Below are 22,682 nucleotides of genomic sequence, written 5' to 3' on the forward strand. Positions count from 1 at the left end.
TCATTTAAACCGCTTCAAACCGATTTGCAAACTGATTTAAAACATAGTTGAAATGAGGCCTCAGAATTCCATAGCATTGAGCCACGGCACTTAAAGTAGTGTTAAACTGGATTAATTCTGCAGTGCAGATGCAGCCCAAGTATCGTCCGATTTATTTTCTAGTGTGGACGCAGTCCAAGTCTCTTTGGATTTATTGCAAAGCTCTGCAGTTCCCAGAATTCCATAGCACTGAGCCATAGCAGTGTTACACATCCAAGTGGACTGATATCTACAAATCTCATGCTAAAATATCAATCAATTAGTCCTCAAAGTGCTGCTAGATTTCCTTTTTTCTTCCCTCCCCCTTTCCTCCTTTTTATTTCACTTTCCTCTGTGTTTCTTACTCACAATCTATCTCTCCGCCCCCACACACAAACACACAGTCTCTTTCTATGAATTTGTCATGATTGATCACGGAATCACCAAATGTGTTGTGCTATCTAATTGGGCCAAAACAAAGGCCACTGCAAGGTTTGAACCCAATCAGTCACTTATTACATAAAGACTTTTGATCTCCGTATTTTTTCTCCTCTACAATACTTATTAATGATCTGATTTTGACCAAACCTGCTCTTCAGGTTACCATGCCAAAACATATTTGTGCAAATTCAGGACCAGTCTGCAAGCTTGGTTTGTTTTTTTCTCCAGAAAATTACAGGAATTGGTGTGTTTTGCATAGAGCTTAGTGTGAAACAAGTTCTAAGAATTTTAAGTGTTACCATTAAACTACTGTCTTGTTTAAATCATAAGCAAAATCATAAGCATCAACCCAGCCAACACTGCATATATTGCCTTTGGATGGAAATAATTTATTTACTTGTATCCCAGGGTATTATCCTTTGAATGCCCAGCTTTCACCATATTTAGATAAGTAAGAAATGTAATTGTTAGTATCCTGTTTCATATTTTCTTGACTTACCTGACTTAGCATTCTTTTTGATTTTCAATAAATAAAGATTGCAGTCCTGTATACACTTGTTTGGGATAAGCCTCCATGGTGCTTATTTCAAAGTTCATATACATAGATCTGGGGCATGAGTGCCACTTTTGCTCTCAGTACTAGAGTTAAGTTTATCACAAATGGTCTTGCAAAGAGGGCATATATTCTTTAACTCTAGGGATTTTGTTACTTTTTTAAAAAGAAATCAGTTCCCTTTTCATTTTGCACATGTTCAGAGGCACTAATATATTAGGTCATTTTTTAAAACATAGTAGCTGATTCCCTTTGCAAAGAAAAGAAATGGTGAAGATGACAATTTGTTCTTTAATTTTATTCTGCGAAAGCAAAGGAACTACAAATGTGGCATAACACACCTGTATTATTTTCTCCCAATCTCTCCAAGGTGGTGTTTTGGGCTATGCACATAGAATAGTCAGAGGCAAAAACCAAGAGATAAGCCATTTGTAGTGCAATCAAAGCTGAGAGGCAGAAAGAGGACTCCAGATCAAGACTGTTTGAACAGACTTCATCGCAGCAGAATCTCTCACACTCAAGGGGGGAAACCAGCTGGTAAGGAGTATTAATTCAGTATCCAGTTAGAATGCTGGATCTACATTTGGAGTGCAGCCAAGACAAAAACAGGGACTGTATCAAATGTGCCTCTAGGGAAGATATTGACCTTTTACAGATTTTTTTTATTCCTGCAGAAAAGAGGTTACAAGCTTTTTATGCGTTCAGTTTGTGATGAAGACACACTGCATCAATAAAAACCCAGTAGCCACGTGGCCAAGGGGGAAAAAAACAGCACTGGTAGCACTGGAGATTACAACAGTGCTATTTTTAAACTCAGTGACACTTTTGATACAGAAACCCCAGCCCAGCAAAAGTGCTTTTTTCTCACAGTGGATGGTATCATCAGGAGAACCAGCTGGAGAAAGGCAGAGAGTAGGGAAATAATTTGTGGAGCTGAAGCTATCATTCTGGCTGCTTTGTGCAAAGGCTTTGTGGGGAAAGGACCAGGTTATCTTATCATACTTGAAAGGCAGCTAGGGTGTGTGTTCCTCAGGATGCTGAGGAGACGGTTCTGCTGAAATTACAGCAAATGCACTACTGTTTCAAGAAGTTATAGATTGGCTGCATGCTCCTAAAGAACCTAGTGTAAAAATGAGAGATATAGCTGGCCCTCCACATTTCTGGTTTTGCCTTTTCCAAATGTGGTTATTTGTGGAGTTAATCAATACGTCCTCTCTAGGAATGTCTAGGACCTCCAGTGTGACTCAGGTAGAAGTTGACCAGTCATGCTGAAGGACCTAGAGATTCCTAGAAAAAAACACTTCCCTGGGCATTTGTAGGTCCTCCAGCATGATTCCATCATCAACTTCTGGATGATGTTGACCATAGAGGTGCACTGGAGGACCTACAGATTCCTAAACAGGTGTTTTCTCAGGTAAAAAACCAACCTGCCAGTGTTTTATTTGCAGTTTTCCCACTTTCACAGAGATCCTTCCTGTAGTCCTACATCAGTGAATGGGGAGGGTCCACTCATTTTATATGGCTCATCTAGAAAGTCACAGGTGTTATTCTGCTTTAGGAGTCTGAATGGGATTGTGTGGAACTAGTCAAGAGACCCCACCACAATCTTCTAGAAGATATTCTTACAATCCTCATAAAGAGGCAGATTTAACTACAGCTCAAACAGGTGTTCTGGAATGAGCATGGGAAGTGATATCTTTCCCATAAGAGTCCAAATCACACTGCAGAAATAATCCAGTTTGAGACTCCTTTAACTGCCCAGTTGTAGGGAATCCTGGGAACTGTAGTTTATTGTGGCACCAGAGCTCTCTGACAGAGAAGGGTAAACGTCTCATAAAACTAGTTTCCAGAATTCCCTAGCATTGAGCCAGGGCAGTTAAAGCAGTCTCAAACTGGATTATTTCTGCAGTGTGTTTTGGATGAAGGACTCTCGTTTTTAGATTAGTTGAAAACAGTGCCCCAGAGCTTTTAACAGTGACCATTTATTCCTAATCATCACATCTGTATGCAACTGCAGAACCTCCATCTCCTCTAGTGAAAGTGCACTCTTGGCTTCAAATTACGTCAAGGCCTCATTTTTCTCAGCCAGATGCTGCATAATAAAATCCTGCAACTGAATAGGATGTAGTCATAGGTTAGGATGTAGTCATACAACTCCATCTGAATACGGTAAGAGCAGACCAACAGGACATGGCATGGGAAGACATGGCTGCACTCAGTTTGCAGGTCTGGGATCCCATAGGCTGAAGCACTTTATTTACTCCAACATGATTTTAACTTGCCTTGAGTGAAAGTACCTGAGTGGTCAGAAAAAAGCAAAAAGTGAGAGCAATGCTGTTCAGCTTTTTCTCCTCCTCCTCCTCCTCCTCCTCCATCTGACATTTTTGAATGGGGAATTTTTAGATCTTTAAGCATAATGTTTTGTTTCCAAACAAAATAAAACAAAAACACAACCCAAACAAAAATTAGGCTTTACATTTGTGTTAGAATAAGAATAAACATAAACCATAATACAACAGTGTATTTTAATAACATCACCTAAGATCATTCACACTTATATTACTGTGTGACATCCTTGTGTGCATATTTGTATGTGCATGTAGAACAAAATTAAACTCTAAAAATAACAGTTTAAAGCAATACAAAAACAGCTATACTAATATCAGTTTATATAGCACAAAAATATAGCATTTCAGTTAATTCTGCACATTAGCTTGGTTCACTGTCAGGGACAAAGCACATGTTACACACATGTACAGCAAACACCGGAGAGGATTTATAGTACATTTTGTTCATGGAAAAGAGGTAAAAGTAAAGTAAAAAGTGCGCACTTCAGCTTTTCTCTGCTAGTTATTTTTCTGCTCAAAATCATCCAGTATGTCTTTATGTTGACAAGGGTAATTATAAGAGTATTTGGAATTGCATAGGTAGAAGAACATGCATGGAGCATTATGGGGCAGCTGAGCAGAATCCCAATGTTTCCATCAATTAAAATCTCCTTCCAAAGATTAAAGAACACAGTGCTTTATTTGATAAAATTGCTGGGTTGAAAAATGAACAAATGCAGCTTTGATTTTTATTCTCTTTGAATGTCATAACCAGCACAGCAGTCCTTTTTGCACAAGTGTTTAGTGCATGCACGTGGAGTTCAGAATTGAAGCCATCCTTGTCCTGCAGAGACCTGAAAATAAAAAGATTGTGACAGAGTCCCAACTCCACATGCATCCTTTTCATTTCAAAACAGTCTCATCCATTCACTTCCAACCTTGACAGCTTGCACAGTCACAATCATTGAGCACAGAGAAAAAGAGCATAGGTAAAGAGAGAAGGGAGGAAGTGTTGGGGGTGGTGGAATGGAGAAGGATGCTTTCATGCTGCAAAGTTAAAGCACCACAGTTCCATTTTAACCACCATGGTTCCATATAAATTTGCTGTTTATGGGAGCAGTATTAAGACTGCTCAGCCAGGGCACTCTACCGCCTCACTAAACTACAAATCCTAGGATTCCATAGGTGTTAAAATGGAATCAAAGTGCTATAACTGTACTGTAAAAGGGGCCTACAGGTAGAATGGCTTAAGGCTCTGGCTGTGCAGACTATATGCAAACGTTGTCCCCATCTTCAAAAAGGGGAAAAAAGAGGATCCAAATAATTATCATCCAGTTAGTCTGACATCAATACCAGGAATGGTTCTAGAGCAAATCATTAAGCAGAAAGTCTGTGAACATCTAGAAGGCAATTACATAATCACAAAAAGTCAACATGGGTTTCAGAGAAACAAGTAATGCCAGACAAAGCTGATATCTTTTTTTTTTTTTTTGATAAAATTACCAGCTTGTTAGATGAAGGGAATGCTGTGGATATAGTATATCTTGATTTCAGTAAGGCCTTTGACAAAGTTTCCCATGACTTTCTTGCAAACAAGGTAATTGTTTATCAATGACTTGGATGACAGAATTGGGGGCATACTTATCAAATTTGCAGATGACACCAAACTAGGGGAAGTAGCTAATACCCCAGAGGACAGGATCAAAATTCAAAATGACCTGAATAGACTAGAAAGCTGGGCCAAAGCTAACAAAATGAAATTCAACACGGATAAATGTAAGGTACTGCACTAAGGGCAGAAAAATGAAATGCACAGATATAGGATGGGGGACACCTGGCTGAATGAAACTATATGTGAAAGCGATCTGGGAGTCCAAGTAGACCATAAGTTGAACATGAGTCAACAGTGCGACGCGGTAACTAAAAAGGCCAATGCAATTTTAGGCTGTAGCAATAGAAGTATAGTGTCCAGATCAAGGAAAGTAATAGTGCCACTATATTCTGCTCTGGTCAGGCCCCACCTGGAATATTGTGTCCAGTTCTGAGCATCACAATTTAAAAAGGATGTGGAGAAATTGGAGCATGTCCAAAGGAGAGCGACTAAAATGGTGGAGCTGGGGACGTTCAGCCAGGAGAAGAGAAGGATAAGACATGATATGATAGCCCTGTTTAAATATTTGAAGGGATGTCATATTGAGGAGGGAGCAAGCTTGTTTTCTGCTGCTTCAGAGACTAGGACCTGGAACAATGGATGCAAGCTCCAGGAAGAGATTCCACCTCAACATTAGGAGGAACTTCCTGACAGTAAGGGCTGTCCGACAGTGGAACAAACTCCCTCGGAGTGTAATGGAATCTTCCTCCTTGAAGGTCTTTAAACAGAGGCTGGATGGTCATCTGTCGGGGATGCTTTGATTTGGATTTCCTGCATGGCAGGGGGTTGGACTGGATGGCCCTTGCGGTCTCTTCCAACTCTATGATTCTATGAGATTTCTTCCAATGTCTTGACAAGGACCTATTCAGAGAACTTTCCTGGATCTACACAACATCACTTAAAGGCCTTTGAATCCACTGAGAATATAAGTGGAAGAAAAAAGAGACAAGAGAGGGGGAAGAAACTGACTTGCTTAAATCTCTTGCTATATCCTGGAGAATGGGTTTTCATTGTGATTGTGATTGTAGTTAAGTGCCTTCAACTAATGGTGACCCTGTCCTAGGGTTTTCTTTGTTATTTAGATGAAGTTTGCTTTTGCTGTTCAAAAGCTGAAAGTGACTTGCCAGAGTCACCCAGTGTGTTTCCAGGGATGAACAGAGATTTTAACCTTGGACTCCTAGTCCGAAGTACAAACCGCTACACCGTGTTCAGATTATTTTTAATGTGAGATTAATCCTCCTTCACAAACTATACAGGAAAATTTCAGGACTGGGGAAATGCATCTCCCCCCTTATCCCTCTCTTTAGATCTCCTTGCACAAGATACTGTATAGAAATAATGTGCAGGGCTGACAACCCATTCATTAGCATTATATAGAAAGGTAGGAAAACTATAAAGAGGAAATAGGGAAGAATAATCCCCCCTTCTTGTAACTCCGACTCCATCAGACTCTGAATAGGTCTTGGCCTCTTAACATGCTTGTTCCAAACTAATTGGGGATCCTCAACAAGAAGTGCTCCCCCTTAGGGGATGGGGAATACACTTCATATTATCACAGGTCCACATTTGTATATTTAGAATGAAAAATAGTAAAAAGTAAAAAAAATACTTCTCAATGCTTATTTAATGAATATAATTATTTCACAGATTAATGGGATTAATTCTGCATCAATTCAGTATGAGATTGAACTGTGGTACTCAATTCCTTAATGTGAATATGTCTCCAGCCAGGTATATTCAATATATTAGTTAATCAATAATAATAAATAATAAAAATCTTTTATTTCTACCCCGCTTGTTGTAAAGACAATTAAGGCGGCTTACAATGTTAAAAGTATACACCATATATACAAAATATCCCTCCCCCCTTAAAAAGAATAAAATAGTTTAAGGTTAAAATTACATGAACAATTATACAATAACGGTGGGCAGAGTCATCTAATATATTGGGGGGGGGGGTCGCTACATGGCCGAGTAATTTATTCTGGGAAGGCCTGCCAGAACAGATCCATCTTAACAGCTTTCTTGAAGCTATCTAGATTGGCGATTTGACCGATCTCGTCTGGCAGGCCATTCTGCATTCAACAATCTTTCATTGGATGTTCTCATTGGCAAATTTATACAAATTTGCATCTGTACTTGAACAATTGCCCAGAAAGGGTGTTTGATGCAATATTGAACCAATGTTAGAAAACTCTCAGTACCTCAGAGGTATGGAAGGCAGTTCACCATAGGCTTTGGAATCAATGAAGCAATGACTGGGTTCCTGAAGAAAAGATAGAAGCAAGGGAATAGAAGGGAAAGTAACTAAACAATAGAAGCAAAAAACAAACATGAAAACTCTGATCTTGGAAATCTGGGTTCCACTGTAGTGTAAGTGGTGTGGGTAGATCACAGGAATTACTTTGTAAAGTGAAACATGGGAACATTTAGAGGCGACCAACACAGTGTCCAGCCATATTGCATTTCGTAGATCTCTTTGGTCCAAAACACACTGCAGAAATAATCCAGCTTTAACTGCCCTGGCTCAGTGCTTGTGAATCCTGGGAATTGTAGTTTATTGGGGCAACAGAGCTCTCTGACAGAGAAGGCTAAATGTCTCACAAAACTACAGTTCTCAGAGTACCCTAATATTGAATGAGGATGAATACCATCCTAGCAGAAGACACATTACATTGGTTGCTTGAAAAATGAAACAAAATACCCACCACAGTTGAACTCAGTAAAAGTCCATAAAGTCATATTCATTTGATCCCTTTGTCATTTTAGCTTGTACAGTAAAGAGCAACCAAGCTTGTTCTACTTAAACTTATGTGACAAGGTTCTCAATACAATATGGTAGGATATAAAATATTGTTATTATTTTCTGTTGCTCTTTTATTTTTTCTTTATAGGCCTTGTAATCTTACATTGTGGTCCAAATTTTATGTACTATACGTAACAGCAAAATGCTAAGGGGCACAGTGCTCTGACTTGACACATTTTATGTAAACACCATACCACACCCCTGCAGACTGAGCTGGTCCTTCCAGGGATGACTGAAGGAGCTCTTGAAGTCTTCAGCAAACCAGTGCCGCCATCTAGTGTCCAACCTTTCTGAACATCATCCACTCTTAAGATGCCAGGAAACATATTCAGTGATAAGTGTGCTAGCAGTACAGCAAAATAAAACAAAATCCAAAGCCCACAAAAGGGAGATATCTTCATTGGCCTCCCAAAAATGTACAAAACACACAATGCAAGCTTTTGAAGCTCCACTGGCTTCTTTATCACTTCCTGTTTTGAAAAAAGGGTTTGTATGGGTCTCAGTAGTGAAAGGGCCCTAAAATATAGCAAAATGGCCAATAGCAACCAACAGAGAGGGGCACCATTGGCCATTGTGGGATAGAAAATAAATGTAACAAAAATTGAGGGGCGGGAGCATGAGGACCCTGGGAAGAATGTGAAAATATCCTGAGGAAGCCCATAAACCAAACTCTGACAATCCATGATGGAAAATTATATAATTGGGTTTCTGTGAGGTTCATGAAGCTTACATTCCCACAAGCTTTCACAAGACTCATGTTTTCTTAAAAATAATGTACAAAAGTCTATCTGAAAGTGGATGGAAGCATTCTGTGTGTTTGCTGTATTGTTTATGAATCAACGCAAGAGCTCATCAGGCAATGGCTGTATTTGTTTGATACTTCCAGGTGGGCAAAATCACCACAGGCTCTTGGACTAGGAAAACAGTTCATAATTTATTGTAAGAATACACACAGTTCTAGAGCCACTGTAAAAGCACAGTAAAATGTTCAAGATGGGTGGGATGGGATAAACCAGGTTCACATGACCCATCCTGTCCCAAAGGAACATTGCATACTACAGCCAGATAAAACAGCAGAAATAGGTACTGCTTGTTTCAGCTGCAGTATTCCTGTATGATACACACTTTCTGATACCAACCAAACCCACTCTTAAAAAAATAAAAAAAAACAACAACAAAGGATTATGAAGGCCAGACTTGGATGAATTGCTCCTATACATGTCCTGTGACTGAAATATTTAGTAGACAGTATCCTAAAGAGAATACTAGGCAAGCATGGCTTATGATGGAGTCTTACAACTCTCAGGATTAGTGATGGCATAGAGTACTTTATGGAAACAAGCTCTCTGCCTGAATTGTAAGACAGAAGATACTTTTGCTCCATTCAGAAAAACTCTGAGCTATGTTGTTAACCCTCTCCCTTGCTGTTGCTCTGAAAATTTATTATTTTTTTATTAGAGCTCAAGAGTTATAGTGCCAAAAAGGTAACTTTTCCCAGCTCTGGTATCTGGCATATTCTGGACCAGGGCCCATCTAGGATGAAGTGTCCATTTGGATAGAATCAAAACTAATTAGTTAAGAGCTAAAGGAAGACCTTCTGAAAAGTCAGATAACCTTGCCAGGCAATCAGGAGTGAATACCTTACTTTAACAGCAAAGGCACACATAAATCATAGTAAAAGTGGGTGGTGACCTGTTGTAGGGAAAGATCAAGCCAGCTCCTCATGGGAGTTGTGCCAAATCATTAAATCAGTTGAGTAATGTAAGGGGCCAGGTGGAAACCAGTCTAGTTCCCCCGCAGGGTTCAATGAAGCAGGAGCATTAAAACTGCAGGGGCTCTGCCCACTCTGCACCACTAGAGGTCATCACAGAAACAGGCCAGCATTACAGGAGCAATTTTATAAAGGTGAAAACTATGACAAGGCAGCACTCCACTGTCCCATTGTGTTCTGCATCTCAGTCACTCAGAAGAAGATGCCTAGAATGCAACTTCTGTTCTCGACCCCTCCTTCAAGTTCATTGACACTGTTCCACAAGCATCCATTCTATCAATTAGATAAACTCGATTCCCTCATACTTGACAGAACCAATGCGGGTTTCTGGCAGCAGGCAACGACCATCCAGCATGAAAGCAGTGATGTATGTTGCCACGTGTCCAGCATCCTCCTCAGACTTCAATGCGACAATTATCTGGTCATCGGTGTCAGGTACAAACTTGAAAGAGGAGAAGCCATGAGTAGGGATGATATCACCAACATGGCTCACAGTGATACCGGCAAAGTCTGGTGTGGAACTGAGAAGTAAGTTAGTGCCACGATGCTCATCCTCTTGCTCATTGTAGCGCCCATGACTGGCACGGCGTGGCAGAAAGAACCAGCGTTGGAGTCTCTCACTCCAGGAGGCAGACTCATGGATCAAGTAACCTGGGTGACAGGGAGTAGGGGGAATGGAACAAAATGAGTTATTGGCAAGCATCGTACCAGAAATATGTATAAGAAAGATAGAGCAAGTCAGACTCACTGGGAAGAAAATGGGTAAAGGTCAGAACAGAATCAGGAAATGGAGACATGAAAATCTGGGAAAGGATAAACTATTATAGCCACTTGCCTTGACAGATCTATGTGCACAAGAACAAGGAGGAGGCCCTTATTTCCTATCCATCTCTCTTCAAGGGCATCCACATCCTGTCTCCTCAAATTTTTCATACCCCATTGCCTGCCTTTCTGTCCCCAACCCATCTGATCCTTAACAATAAAGCTTCAAATTCTCTCAAAAACGCAATCTTGGAAGCAGAATGACACAAAGGACACAGATGCAAGCATGTTCAATCCTTCAGCCTAAGAACCTGTTCATTACTCACCTGGAGGTTTGATCCCAGCAGCTGTCCTGAGTGCATTGTAATTGGCCACCCAGTTCTCATGAGCCACATCACCTTTATAGCCGATGACTTTCACCCATTCAGGGTTTTCGTTTAGCACCTCCCCTGTGGTTGTTGTCCATTCCTTGCCCAAGCCTCCCACATATAGATGCTCATCCTTCACTGCCAGCCACTCTGCCTTAAACCCTAAAAAAAAAAAAAAAAAAAAAGTAAAGGCATGGTTCCAATCTAGAACGTACACCATGGCTACACAAATGTAAGTTAGTTCTGATTCCTCATAAAGAGGAAAGGTGTGTGCATTGAAATATTTCACTTCCCAGGACTCTATTTAAAAATGGCCTAACTTCCCTTCTCTAGGTTACCTGAAGGACTATTTTTTCCAACCAGAAATTTCTGCTCCCTCCCACTTGGCTTTCTTCATCAAGGCTTTGTCACACATTCTAAAACTGGTTGAGATACACTGAAGGCCTTTGTAGTTATGGAATTCCAACCCTGAATATGTCTGGATAACACCCTCTCTTTTGAAGACTTTTTTACCATATCAACTTTTAAATCTGTCCCTTGGCTTTCTCCTCCTGACATGGTTTTGTATCTTTTTTTAACTGGCTCATTTTAATGCTTGCCCCCTACTACTATTTTTACTGATTTCATGCTCTCAGATTTTGTTTCTTAGATGTACTATACTGTTTTAAAATTTATTATATACTGTATTTGGGTTATTTAATTTGTAAGTCAACTTGGAGGTATAAGTTTTTAAGGCCAAGAGGCAGGGTAAATAAGTATCTTTTACTTGTCGGTGAAGTATAACAATGATAGCGACAGGTCTCTCAACTGTACATTAGCAAGGAAGACAAGTAATTAAATTAAGAAAATAGTTTAACCTCACCTGGAGAATACTGAAGAACAATGGTTCTCAACCTTAGCTCCACCTGAAACACTGGATGTTTATCTCCCAAAGCCTCAGCCAGAACAGCCAATGGTCAGAGGTTTTGAGAGCTGAAGCAGAAAACATCTGAAAGACCAAAGGCTGAAAACCTTACTATAGGGAGCTTTGGGCCAGGTATATCTGGGACAGAAGGCACAGTAATTCTGAGAATGCCCACAAATCTGGGGTGGCCATAGCTACATTTGGGGCCTCAGGAGTCAGAAGGATAGCATGGGTATAAGGAAATTCTGAGCTCACCCTTGCCAACGGAACCATCTCCATCAGACAAGATCACCCAAGGCACTACGTTCGTGCCATCAATCTGGTAGACTACACCAGTGCGATCATCCACAGCATAGAGCTTGCCGTTGAAAACTACCAGTTCTGAAAGCTCCATGCCACGTCCTTTCTCAGCCAGGTGAGATTCCAGTTTATAATCCTGGGTATCCCATTCAACAGAGACATGGTCTCCACTAGATGACAGCGTCAAGTAGCCTTTCTTCAAATAGCTGAACCAAGTATGCTCACTGGGACCCTTGGAGTTCGTGTCGAGGTCAGCAATGAGTCCAATGCGGTAGCGCACACCTTCTGGAATGCGCTGGGGTGGTGAAAGTGGGTAGGTGTCATTGTACCGTTCATTTGGCAGCACACTGACCTGCCAGTTGTGAGCATTGGGAAGAACTGGCCTACTAGCCGAGGGTGAGCGCTGGAAGCAGAGAAGCAACAGGACAAGGACCAAGGCCAGAGAGGTTGCTAAAATGGCCTTCCAACGCAAGCGGAAACGGGGATCAGCTGCTTTGGTCATGGAAGCCAACACTGGAAGGCTGCCCACACTGATCCTCAAGGGATTCAGAGACTCATCCCATTGCAGGCGTGGACGGGTTGAGACGGGCATGAGCCTGAGATGCCCGGGAACCTGGAAAGAAAAGAACAGGGTCAGCAGAGACATAAAAGAAGTACAGAGGGTTGACACACAGCTGTTGTGAAGTGGGCAAGTAGACAGGAACATAAAGCAAAGTACTGGGATGCTTGCTCATGCCTATGGCAAAAGTAAATGTGATAAGAATATTAAAAAGGGCAGGTGTTGCTTCAGGGCAGAAAGGTGGACAACTGGATCAGGAACTCTACAGGGGAACGGCAAGGAAAGAAGCCAAGCATTGGTCCTTTTAAATAGAACCTGACCAGTATTCCTGCTAGAACTGGGGGGAACTACACAAGAGAAACTGATACATTCAACTAACTTAGGGGCTGTGCGGACCGTCCTTGAAGGAGTGGCCTGTAGCCGCCTCCATCTTCGCCAGATCAGGGCCATGGCAAAGGCATGCCACGGCCTGATCTGGCCTTTCCAGGGTGCAAAAAAGAGACACAAAAATTGGTTCCTTTTTGCACCCTGGAAAGGGCGCTGTAATGCCAGCGCCACAGCTTTACAGCGCTCCTTTGGCGCTGTATCATGTAGACTCAGCACCAAAGGAGCACCGTGATGGCATGCGCCATGTGGTGTGGCATGTGGCATCACACCGCCATTTCCATATCTAAATTATTTTGAATTTGAATTGACATTCTCACATACCTATGGCATATATATGTCTGTCCCTGGCTTCCATTCCACCTACAGCATCTGAGGAAGTAGACTGAAGTCTATGATAGCTCATGCTGCCAACTTCTTTCTTTCAGTTAGTCTCAAATGTGCTACAAGATCTCTCTTTATACTGAGTCTACAGACTAACATGGTTATATCTTTGAATTCAACTAACTTAGATTAGGGTAGAAATCATGTGGCCTTCCAGGTGCTGCTAGACTGCACATTCTAGCAGACCTTGCCAAGACAGCAATGGTGAAGTATTTTGGGAGTTGCAATGCAACAAAATTGGGCGAACAGCATGATTCCTACTCTAACTTTTAACATTTCACTTGAAATTAGTCAGCTCCCTTTTAGCTGGTTATTTGATCAACTCATCATAGAACCAAAACCTTTAAAAAGTTGCATTTTGCAATAATGAAAGAAAGAGACCACTGCTTTATCATCATCTTCCTCATTTTCTCACTCTTTCCCCAAGAAGCTCACAGCAGTAGCATACATGTATCCCTTTTCCATTTTATTGTCAAACAACCCTATCAGGTTGTTTAGGCTGAAAGGTAAGGACTGATCCCAAGGTCACCTCTAAGTTTTACACTCTAGTCTAAGGGAAATCTGAATCCTACTTTTTCTTGCCATGGTGTCTCTTAATACAGAAACACTCCCATTTGTTGTTAAAAGGCAACAGCATTTTTAAAACTAGTCACCAAACCAGAACCAATACAGTGAACAAATAAGCAAGTGTGCTCTTAATTCACAGAATTTGTCCCCAGCCATTAAAGTAACCAACACCAATTAATTAGTAAAGTTTTACTAATTAAACCATTGGACAAAGTAAAGCTGCTAGAGTGTGTTCAAACAAAAAGGCACACTAATGCAGGAAGTTAGCTATAAAACCTAAAATGGAGGCCACCCAACCTATGAACACCAACAGCAAGCCTTGAATCCATGGCATGCCCTTACTCCAAACTCCCTTTTCCTTATCAGCTATAATTTGCCATGGATATAATCGCGGTTCTTTACCATAAGCCTTCTGAGATTTGACTCTGAGAATTCAAGAGTACCTTCATTCATCAATACAGATTTTTCCCACCCCAGAAAACTGGCTCTGTGTATCATTTTGAGTACAAAATACCAAGGCCCCCATCCTTCCAGACCTGTTTGCCTGTTCCTGACTCATCGCCTGCTGGCAATTCTGGGGATCAGCCGCATCTGCAACAGGTGGCAGAACTCAGTTCCCGGATCCAGGAAATGTCGTCAGAAAATGTCAGTAGGTCAAAGATTGTTGACTTGCCCAACCAGTTCTCCTTATAACAGACCTTCCTTCCCGTTTTACTCAAACAGATGATGTGGTCTAATGTGTTTCAAGATTTCTGTAGCTTACATAGGGATGGGTTCTTCCAGTATAACTCTCTACCTATCAAATTTTCTGTAAAACCTTCCCTAGGTGATCGCCATCATAGATCCCAAAATGCAAAGGCTACTTACTAGAAAATATGCATAATGTCCACAGATATGTTTACACTAAGAGTCCAAAAGCTGCTGGGATGTTCCCTTTCCATCACCAGCTCCACAGCTTCACTGCTCCTTTCTTTCTCTTTGTCCACAAAGGCTGCCAGGAAAGGGAGCAGCCAATCTAGATGAGGGATAACATCCATTGCCTAGTCTTACCAAAGTCCTTCTGCTGAGGGAGTCAATCCAGTGGACCCACAGACTTCCTTAGCTAGACACACAGAACGCACCCTAGTCCTATGAGGACAGAACTGTTTGGGTCAAGATTGGTGAAGAAGTTGCAGTGACAACTTTACATGAATGCAAATGCCTTTCTATAAGGGGATGAACAGCCCCATTTTTTTTAGACAGTACCCAAAAGGATCTCACAGCATTGTAAATTTTGATGTGAGTCAGCATGAACATCCTGCAATGCCACCTTGCTGTTTGACCATTTTAAAGGTGTGCGTTGAGGTGAAGCATCTGTGTTGTTTTGAGCAGAGGGCATTAACAAGTCAGACATCTTAGGAAGTAGCTTTGAAGGAACACCTGAAGGGAGGGCCCTGTCTCAGCCTTCTTCAGTATGGTTCCCCCCAGATGTATGGACTCTCACACACCCTCCATCCACACACAGAATAATCCAGATCAACCCCACTTTAACTGGCATGGTTCGATGCTATGGAATTCTGGGAACTGTACTTTGTTCTGGTACCCCAACAAACTACAGTCCCCAAAATTTCATAGCATTGAGCCATGGCAGTTAAGGTGGGGTTGAACTGGACTTTTTCTGCAGTACAGATGCAACCAAGACTACCCAACTGGCTTCTCCCTGTGCAGCCTCCCCCCCCCCCAAAAAAAAAAAAAAAAACACAAGTGAGGCCCTACTTGCTTTCTCTAGCTATAGAGGGGCAAAAATGGCTTCTTGGAGAAGATCACAAAAACCAGGCAGTGATTCTCTAACTCTGGCCTTCCAGATGTTTTGGACTTTAGCTCCCAGAATCCCAGGACACTGGCCAAGATGGCTCAGGCTTCTGGAAACTGAAGTCCAAAACATGTGGAGGACCAGAGTTTGAAAATAACTGAAATAGGGGATCACCCCCAACCGCCGGTGTTCCTGCTTCTGAGATTTACTAGATTACCACACTACACATTTAGTGTTGCTATTCTGCTGTAACTGCTCTGGCTGCCTCCTCCTGTTGCATTCTGGGATTTGCAGTATAAGGAGAGGCGTTTAGAATTCTCAGCCAGAGCTCTTAGGCCTCACTGAACTACAAACCCCAGAATGCAACAGGAGGAAGCCAGGGCAGTAAAAGTGGAATACCAGCACTATAAGGGTGTAGTTTGATAATGTGGTTATTATCAACTAATTCTAGTGATGCAAAAGCATCAGTCTCAGTGGAAATCAGTGGAGGAGGGCTTAGGCTTTCCATCACCAACCCCTAGATCCCCCTGTATCTTCATACCTGTGCATTGAGGCAGGATTATATCTGCAACTATCCCTAGCCAGTATCGCTATGCTAGCTGGGGATGATGGGCAGCTCAGTCCAGCACAGAAGGAGAAAGCCAGGTTAGCGAAGGCCATCGAAACCAACTCTGGCATGTGTGAAGAAGTCTCTTCAGCTGGGATTTTTCAAGAGGGTTAAATATAAGGCTGTATCCACACTGCAGAAACAATCCCAGGCTGACACAATTTAAGACTACTATGGCCCAATGTGCATGGAATTCTGGGGACTGTAGTTTTGTGAGACATTTCTCCTTCCTTGTCAGAGAGCTCTGGTGCCACAGTTGGCTACAAATCCCAGGAGTTCATGGCATGGGGCTGTGGCAGTTAAAGCAGTGTTGAAGAGGACTGTAGCCTAAAGTGAAGAAGAGGAAAGGAGAAATGGAGGAGGAGGAAGAGGGGGGGAGGACAGGCAAATTTTGTGATTATCCTTAATGGGCCTGCAAGGCATGGACCCTGCTGCACTCAAGGTCTGGCAGGCCAAGGAAACTACCTTATCATAGAATCATAGAGTTGGAAGACAGCACAAGGGCCATCCAGTCCAACCCCATTCTGCCATGCAGGAACTCTCAATCAAAGCATCCCCGACAGATGGCCATCCAGCCTCTGTTTAAAGACCTCCAAAGAAGGAGACTCCACTACACTCCAAGGGAGTGTGTTTCACTGTCAAGCAGCCCTTACTGTCAGGAAGTTCTTTCTAATGTTGAGGTGGGATCTCTTTTCCTGTAGCTTGCATCCATTGTTCTGGGTCCTGTTCTCTGGAGCAGCAGAAAACAAGCTTGCTCCTTCCTCAGTATGACATCCCTTCAAATATTTAAACAGGGCTATCATATCACCTCTTAACCTTCTTTTCTCCAGGCTAAACATCCCCAGCTCCCTGAGTTGTTCGTCATAGGGAATGGTTTCCAGACCTTTCACCATTTTAGTCGCCCTCCTTTGGACACGCTCCAGTTTCTCAATGTCCTTTTTGAATTGTGGTGCCCAGAACTGCACACAATATTCCAGCTGAGCTCTGACCAAGGCAGAATAGAGTAGCACTATTGCCTCCCTTGATCTAGAGACTATACTTCTATTGATGCAGCCTAGAATCGCATTGGCCTTGTTAGCTGCCGCATCACATCTCCCACAGCCTCCCTGAATGGGAAGAAGGGTGCCAAGTCCCCCCAGGTAAATGGGGACAGGCAAAGGGCCCACCACCTCCTTTTGGGGGGAACCCAGGGGCCCTCCATAACAACAACAATTGCAAATAAAAGGTATATACCCCCTCTCCCTCCTCCTCCTCCTCTTTCCCGCAACCACTCACCGATTAGGCTCCGCCCCTCGCCGGGAATAACCGGAGGGCGGGGGAGGAAGGGAGGGAAGGACCTGCCGCCACACCCGCCCTCCTTCCTTCCTGCCTTCTGAAAGGACTACGCCTCCCAGCATGCGCCGCGCGCGAGGAACTACGACGCATCCCGGCAACCCCCGCGGCCTATGTTTCATAAAAGGGGGAAACGGGCACCTGCTGCTGCCTTCATTCTGAACTACGCTTCCCACTGTTCTTTGCGGGCCAGACTAAAAGCTGAGGCCTATTCTGAGGAGGCCTTCTTCCACGCGAGAGAGGGTTTCTCTCAGCTGTTGCCTCTTTTTGAGTCTGACGCTGCTTCGTTTCCCCCCCCCCCCAAAAGGCGCTGGGCCTTTATGGCTTCCAGGAAGCAGCGTTGATTTTGGGTCACAAAGGTGCCTCAGCCCCGATCTTGGCAGTGGTTGCCCCCTGAGGTTGGCGAGAGCTGGAGTAAACACGTAGTAAGCACGCACTAAGCGTACAGGGGCTCTGCTGTGGAAGTGAGGAAACCACAAATAAAACAAAAAACACTGTTTTCAAAAATATATTTTTTAATGCTCTTTTTAAGTTAAAAAGAAACGATACGAAATAGAAAGCGCATGTCATGTTTACACGCACACAGACAATACACATTACGTTACAATACAGACTGCTCCAACCTTAACACACAGGCCAAATGTCGACCCAGCCCAGAAGGAAAAAGACAACAACTTCCTGGACGCCAAGAAATGAGTTTTTGAGAAGTTTGAATTTTTCACTGAATAACAAAACAAAGGTCTAAAACACACTGGAGGAACAACCCAGCTTTAACTGCCCACAGGCTCAGTGCTAGGGAATCCTGGGAACTGTAGTTTATTGTGGCACCACCACAGCTCTCTCTGACAGAGAGGGCTCAATGTCTCAAACACTACAGTTCCCAGAATTCCCTGCCATTGAGCCAGGGCAGTTAAAGCAGTCTCGAACTGGATTATTATTATTTCCGTAGTGTATTTTGTACCATTCTAACAGTTGACCTGAAAGAAAAATCAATGGTTATTTCAATGTTTTTCAGATAAAGTTACCAGGCAGTTAAACTGGCCTCAAGGTGGATTATCATTGCAGTGTGTTTTGGACCAAAGAGACATATTGGGAAAAGCAATAGTAATAGAGATATATGGTGTACGCTGATCCCTCCACATTCGCTGGGGTTAGGGGCACTGGGCACAGGACCACTGTGGATGTGGAAAAACCACAAATAACAAAGACACTTGTGTTTTCACCTGAGAGAACACCTCTCTAGGAATCTCTGGGTCCTGCAGGCTGCAGCACAACTCTGTGGTGAACATCTGCCAGAAGCTGACCACAGAATTACACTGGAAGACCTACAGATGCCAAGTGGACTGTTCTCCCTCAGAATCTCTGGGTCCTCCAGCACAACTTTTGGTATAAGTAAACCATAGAGAACCCAGAGGTTCCTAGAGAAAACATATTAATCAAATCTGCAAAAGTCAAAGCCGCAAATGTGGAGGGACAACTGTACCACATATGATGTTGTTGCATAGGCCCTTGTTGTGGTGGGGATTGGGTGCCTTCAAGTCGTTTGCAACTACTTATGGCAACCTTAAGGCGACCCTATCACAGGGTTTTCTTGGCAAGTTTCTTCAGAAGGGGGTTTGCCATTGCCATCCTCTGATGCTGAGAGAGTGGCACTTGCCCAAAGTCACCCAGTGAGTTTCCATGGCTGATCGGGGATTTGAACCCTGGTCTCCAAAGTTGTAGTCCAACACTCAAAATCACTACACCAAGTTGGCTCCTTGCTTAGGCCTTGCTTTAAAAAAATCTTTTCAGGCTTAACTTTGGATCACATCTAATATCTACCCTGTGGTAAAAGGCCTTTTTAAAAAAGGCTGTCTATGACCTCCCAGAGGACCTTTTCAGCTGTAGCTCCCAGATTGTGGAATGGCCTGCTGGAGGAGATCCGTCATATATATCATCACTCTAAACAGCTTTTAAAAAGCTATAAAGACGGATCTCTTCCGGCAGGCCTTTCCTGAATAGTTCCCTGGCCATCAGCAGGAAAATCAAATGCTGACCTCTGACTTCACCACAGTTTATTGAATTGTTTTTAAAGTATGTTTTATGTTTTAAACTCTACATTGTTTAATTGTATTTTAAGGGGTTTGAGGGTTCAGATTGTATATTTTTAATCTTGTAAGCCGCCTCGATTGCATTTTGTAGAGAGGCGGGATATAAATAAATTTTATTATTATTATTATTACATTCCTTCCTTATTCCAGTTGTAAAAAAATAAGAATAATCAGTATTTCTATACCATATTAATTTTGTACTTGGTCTTGTTAATATTTAGAACAGGGCTGATGCTACTCAGATTGCAAAGGGATCTTGTAGAACATTTGAGACTAGCTGTGAAAGAAGTTGTAGCATAAGCTTTCTTAGAATTGGGCTAATTCTGTACTGCAGAAATAACGCAGTTTGACACCAGTTTAACTGCCATGGCTCAATGCTATGAAATCCCAGGGTTTGTAGTTTGCTGTGGCACCAGATTTCTCTGACAGAGAAAGCAAAATATCTCAAAAAACTACAAATCCCAGAATTCCATAGCATTACTGTATAGAATCATAGAATAACAGAGTTGGAGGAGACCACATACTCATGTATAAGTGTAGAAATTTTAGTCAAAATATGACCCAAAAAACCTGAGTCGTCTTATCCATGGATTAATGTAAGTACTGTACTTTAATTCTTATACATACAAAAAAGGAGCCATCCCCTTTCTCTGAATAGAGTGGTAAAAGCGAGAGCTTAGGCGCTTTACAGACCAAAAAGGGCGGTCTGCCAGCGCCGCTGGTCGCTGCAGTCCAGGAACCACAGAGGACAAACCGCGCGATTCCCGGACGCAACAAAAAAGAAGCCCCAAAATGGGGCTTCTTCTTATGGCGCGGAAATGGCGCCACAAGTCGCTAATGGCGCACTCACAACGTCATTTCGGCTGCGCGACATGCGGACACTAGGCGTCTGTGACGTCAAGATGGCGGCGCCCGTGCAGAACGGGTGCCACCATTTTGTATGCACTCGGCGCGTACTAAGGTTAGGGGCGTCCAGAAAGGACTCCCCTTTCTAACCCTAGTACGTGCCGAGCATGTACTTTACACGCGTCTGTAACGCGCCTTTGTCCATCCTGGGAGCACCAAAAAGATGCATGGATCCCCTCTGCTCTTTCATCCATCCAGCCTTTTGGATGAGCACAGCTATGCCTTCCAGAATGTTCTAAGTTCTTTGGCATCATTTTCCTTCGCACCATCCTTTATATCCTTTGTTACATGCCCTAAGTTTTACCCTCTACTTATCCACGGGTCATATCAAAATCAAAATCCATAATTTTGGCCCCCAAATCTGCTCTTGATTTATACATGAGGTCGACTTATAGTCGAGTATATACGGTAAGTCCATTGCAGTTAAAGCAGTGCCAAACTGCATTATTTCTGCAGTGCAGATTCAGCCTTGGTCTACTTCCTCAGGGGCCAAGCAGATGACACAAAAGGTCTGCGCCATCACTGTTCACCGCAGGATTGCGGCAGCCGCACATGCCCAGCCTTGATCTGGGTTGCTGGTGCAGTTTTGAACCGGGCGCCAAAAAGGAGTTGTATTTTACTGCTCCTTTTTGGGCTGGTTCTTTGGCAAAGAGATGTGCTGGGGGGTGGCTTCCGGCCGCATTCGGGGTGTGCGTCATCTGAATGCCACGCTCCCAATGCAGCCTGATGGCAGCACTTCTGGGCCATCGGTTTGAGGCCTCATATGCATGGAATGAAATGGTACCCAGTTACTGATACTGCTCAGTTTTGGCCTATGGATCAGTGCTGTTCAGTAAGGCATTGGTTGTCCGTCCACAGCAAGTTTCCAGGAAACTATGTGAATATGATAATAACATGGCACAAATATGGTAAAGACCTCTGACACATTTTGGGGGAAAGACTGCTGGTCCACCACATTAGGATAGCTTGAGAAGCACTTGGTCTAGAATGTATGTCTAGAGGAATCATAACCTAAGGTAGTTTGACCCTATGATGATGAGATATGCAGTGGTTCAGAATAAAAAAGCCATTCCACACAAAGAGCTCACGGTCCATGCAACTAGAGACAACAAAAGCTGTTTGTCAATGGAACCAGCCCCAACCTCATGCATTCAGAATGCATCTGTTAAAAAGAGGCTTCTCTTTAAATGGGTGTCCAGAACATTTAAAGAAAGAGAGCTGCTGCAAAAGAAAGAATTTGGCAAAAGTATTCGGATGTGAGTAGTGGATGTTTGAAGGTGGGGGAAATCTTGAGTTTCAGTCTAATAACTGGCTTTTTTCTGCATAAGATAAAAATAACAGAGATTAGAAAGAAAACAAATAGAGCATTTTTTTTGCTTAACAAGCAAACATTTCAAGCACAAAACTTTTGAAGTCGAATGTGCTTTGTGTTAGTTCCTTTTAAAACTAGTAATATATACATACAATACTAGTGATACAGACCAATTTTACTTTGTTTAATTCATTTTCTTACTTTCTAAAAATCCTGCTATGTTACTTTACATTCATATGGAAGTAAACAGAGAAAGGCATGAGGATGCCAAAAATGGATTTCAAGGCCCCCATGACTTTGACTGCTATGAGGTTAAAAGAATTCAGGGCTATGGCCAGTTTAAAGTGCAATTTTAGGAAAGAAGGACTGCGGTTTACATGATAATGGTCATTTCTCTTGATCTGCTTCATTTCAGATTACTGTAGGAATCAGACAGTCCTCCGGATGTCGGACTGCAGCATCCAGAAAGACTTGGAGTCCAACTACATCTGGAGGGACACATTATTTCTACCCATGTTTTAAATGATGTAGTGACTCCTATGTTCCAAAACCAATAGTTATTGTGGGCCCAATTGAAATGTTATGTAATGATGAGCAAATTTTTCACTTCTCCAGAACTCTTCATCATGCTGGATATTTTAGGAAAACTGGAGCCAGGGGGACTGCCCATATGGCAATTGTCCCTAAATCCTGCCCTATGATCTTCAAACCACAGTAAGATTCTGGTATACATAGCTAAGAATCAAGTCATGATGTGTGATACTTTTCAATTCTGAGAAGGTTGAGAGTCTTTTCTACTGTCTCATTTTCATTCCTTTTTCCAGTGTCTTTGTGTACACTGTATTGAC

The 22,682-nt window shown here is 42.6% G+C and overlaps 1 protein-coding gene across 4 annotated transcripts; it reads right to left on the bottom strand.

The window, feature by feature from the left end:
* Positions 1 to 8,705: 8,705 nt before the first annotated feature.
* Positions 8,706 to 17,574, bottom strand: LOC149322295 (soluble calcium-activated nucleotidase 1-like). Of its 4 annotated transcripts, none has more exons than XM_089538829.1 (4): positions 17,470 to 17,574; positions 11,857 to 12,514; positions 10,656 to 10,859; positions 8,706 to 10,218 (listed from the first exon to the last, which is right to left on the bottom strand). In XM_089538829.1, exons 2-4 carry the CDS (start codon positions 12,491 to 12,493, stop codon positions 9,848 to 9,850), a joined length of 1,212 nt encoding a protein of 403 aa, XP_089394955.1. In that variant the 5' UTR covers positions 12,494 to 12,514; positions 17,470 to 17,574; the 3' UTR covers positions 8,706 to 9,847. The 4 variants fall into 4 exon arrangements, with proteins under 4 accessions (XP_089394955.1, XP_089394979.1, XP_089394971.1 ...); XM_089538853.1 differs by lacking the exon at positions 17,470 to 17,574 and adding an exon at positions 17,003 to 17,024; XM_089538845.1 differs by lacking the exon at positions 17,470 to 17,574 and adding an exon at positions 14,663 to 15,062.
* Positions 17,575 to 22,682: the final 5,108 nt, after the last annotated feature.

The sequence above is a fragment of the Sceloporus occidentalis genome, unplaced genomic scaffold, assembly GCF_023333645.1.
Source record: "Sceloporus occidentalis isolate IW3139 unplaced genomic scaffold, rSceOcc1.0.p SCAF_1, whole genome shotgun sequence".
NCBI lineage: Eukaryota > Metazoa > Chordata > Lepidosauria > Squamata > Phrynosomatidae > Sceloporus > Sceloporus occidentalis.

Coding starts and splice junctions, on each gene's coding strand:
- LOC149322295 (XM_089538829.1), bottom strand. CDS start 12,493: ATGCCCGTCTCAACCCGTCCACGCCTGCAATGGGATGAGTCTCTGAAT. Junction 10,860..11,856: donor AGATGGTTCCGTTGGCAAGG/GTGAGCTCAGAA, acceptor TTTTTTTTTTAG/GGTTTAAGGCAGAGTGGCTG. Junction 10,219..10,655: donor TGCTGGGATCAAACCTCCAG/GTGAGTAATGAA, acceptor CCTGTCACCCAG/GTTACTTGATCCATGAGTCT.